Source organism: Sinocyclocheilus grahami, unplaced genomic scaffold (assembly GCF_001515645.1).
Source record: "Sinocyclocheilus grahami isolate Dianchi unplaced genomic scaffold, SAMN03320097.WGS_v1.1 scaffold713.1, whole genome shotgun sequence".
NCBI lineage: Eukaryota > Metazoa > Chordata > Actinopteri > Cypriniformes > Cyprinidae > Sinocyclocheilus > Sinocyclocheilus grahami.
Window position 1 is genome coordinate 414128 of NW_015505892.1, and position 1753 is coordinate 415880.

At 31.3% G+C, this 1753-nt stretch overlaps 1 protein-coding gene across 3 annotated transcripts in view; it reads left to right on the forward strand.

Annotated features, from left to right (window-relative positions):
* Positions 1–1558: 1558 nt before the first annotated feature.
* LOC107560184 (pleckstrin homology domain-containing family G member 3-like) overlaps positions 1559–1753 on the forward strand; it is a 62428-nt gene continuing 62233 nt past the window's right edge. For all 3 annotated transcript variants that reach the window (XM_016244293.1, XM_016244296.1, XM_016244294.1), the window contains exon 1: positions 1559–1614. In XM_016244293.1, coding sequence (XP_016099779.1) covers positions 1566–1614 — 49 coding nt within the window. In that variant the 5' untranslated portion in view covers positions 1559–1565. The remainder of the gene's footprint in view (positions 1615–1753) is intronic.

A 1753-nucleotide genomic window follows, 5' to 3' on the forward strand; every position in this document is an offset into this window, starting at 1 on the left:
GAAAAAAGTTTGAATTGTGATTAAAAAGTTGCAATTACCTTTATATTTATACTTTTTTTTATCCCATGGTGGAAACAGGCTTCCATATTAAACAGATCAAATGTGACTGTAAAGGCGTTTATAATGTTACAAAAGATTTATATTTCAAATAAATGCTCCTCTTTTGAACTTTCATCAAAGAATCCTGAAAAAAAAATTGCTCACTGTTTCCACAAAAATGTGAAGCAGCACAACTGTTTTCAACACTGCTAATACATTTCTTAAGCAGTAAATCAGCATAAAAACAGATGAAACTGTCTCTAATGTTAAAGTCCACGTTAGATGGATCCATCTGTCTTCAATTAGAGGACAAATCCCAGACCTGGATGTGAGGGTCAGATTTCAGTGAGCGCGTTTTATCAGCTGTGGGAACAAAAGCTCTCCAGATGGACTTTGACTCGTGTTTTGAACCATTTCAACATTTACATGCCAGCACAGTTCATCTGTTTACAATGCAAAGGACACATTTGAATAGAATGGAGCAGATTGCAGTCATTCCCATGTAGGGGTCATACGTGACACATACAGTCTGAAATCTCTAATGCTGCATCCCTGTGAGATCCGCTGACCCTGATGTAAGTAACAGTAAACCTCTGTACAGGGCTTTGTATGAAAGCAAAAAAATGAAAGCAGTTATTTGAATTTCATTTGATAAGATTTTAAAAGGTTAATTATATTGGTAAAGTGTGATTTTTACCATTTTTATTGCTAATAAATTTGTATTAAATCACACAGAATCCTGTGTTGTTTGAAAAAAATTCAAACAACACAATTTCTGGCTTAAATGTGAAGTTTATCATTTTATAAAACTATGTTTTTGTGAAACATGTATCTGAACTGTAAATCATGCTTTTTACAGTTTAATGTTACCGTAGACGTTGCCCTACCCCGCTCGTATGGTATTAATTTTATTTGTGCAGGTCTTAAAAAGTATTAAATTTGAGTTTAATAATCCTGCAGATACCCTGCAAATGGAAATATGCAAATAATAATTTTTATTCCTCTATATATATATATATATAAAATGTTTATTATTAATGGTATTATTATTTTATTAATACATTTGATTAGACACCCTTTTTGATTATTAAAATTTATTAATCCAGAAAAATTATATCTGAAATTCAAAAAATCTTAGCAACACCAAAATAATAATACATTTATTATTATTGTTATTATTATTAATTAATTAATTAATTAATTAATAATAATAATAATAATTATTATTATTATTATTATTATTATTATTATTATTATAAATAAAGCCATACATTACGGAATATCTTAGGCCAAAAAACTTTAACCATTTCATCTGAAGCCTTTTCATCAAAGTTTTTTTTTTTTAAGATTATGAGAAACATAAATTCAGCCCAAACCTCTCATCAGTCTTGTGGTTATAGTACATAGTGGTTACAGCGACTCCTCAAGAAAGTCTGTCAGTGTGACGTCAGATGTGTTTGTGTTTGTTCAGGTGTTGAGTTTGATGTGTGTGTGTGTGTGTGTGTGTTTTTCAGTGTGTGAGGGACATGAGAGAAGAGTCCAGCTGCGCTCACAACAACAGCCTGATGGGAGAAGGTGAGAACATGCATATCTGTCATTACTGCAGGATTTACTGACCGCAAACCAGTGTGACTCCAGTTTCACTCCACTCTAATGAAGACATACAGGTTCAAAAGTTTGAGTTTAAAAAAAAAATACTTTTATTGATCAAGGA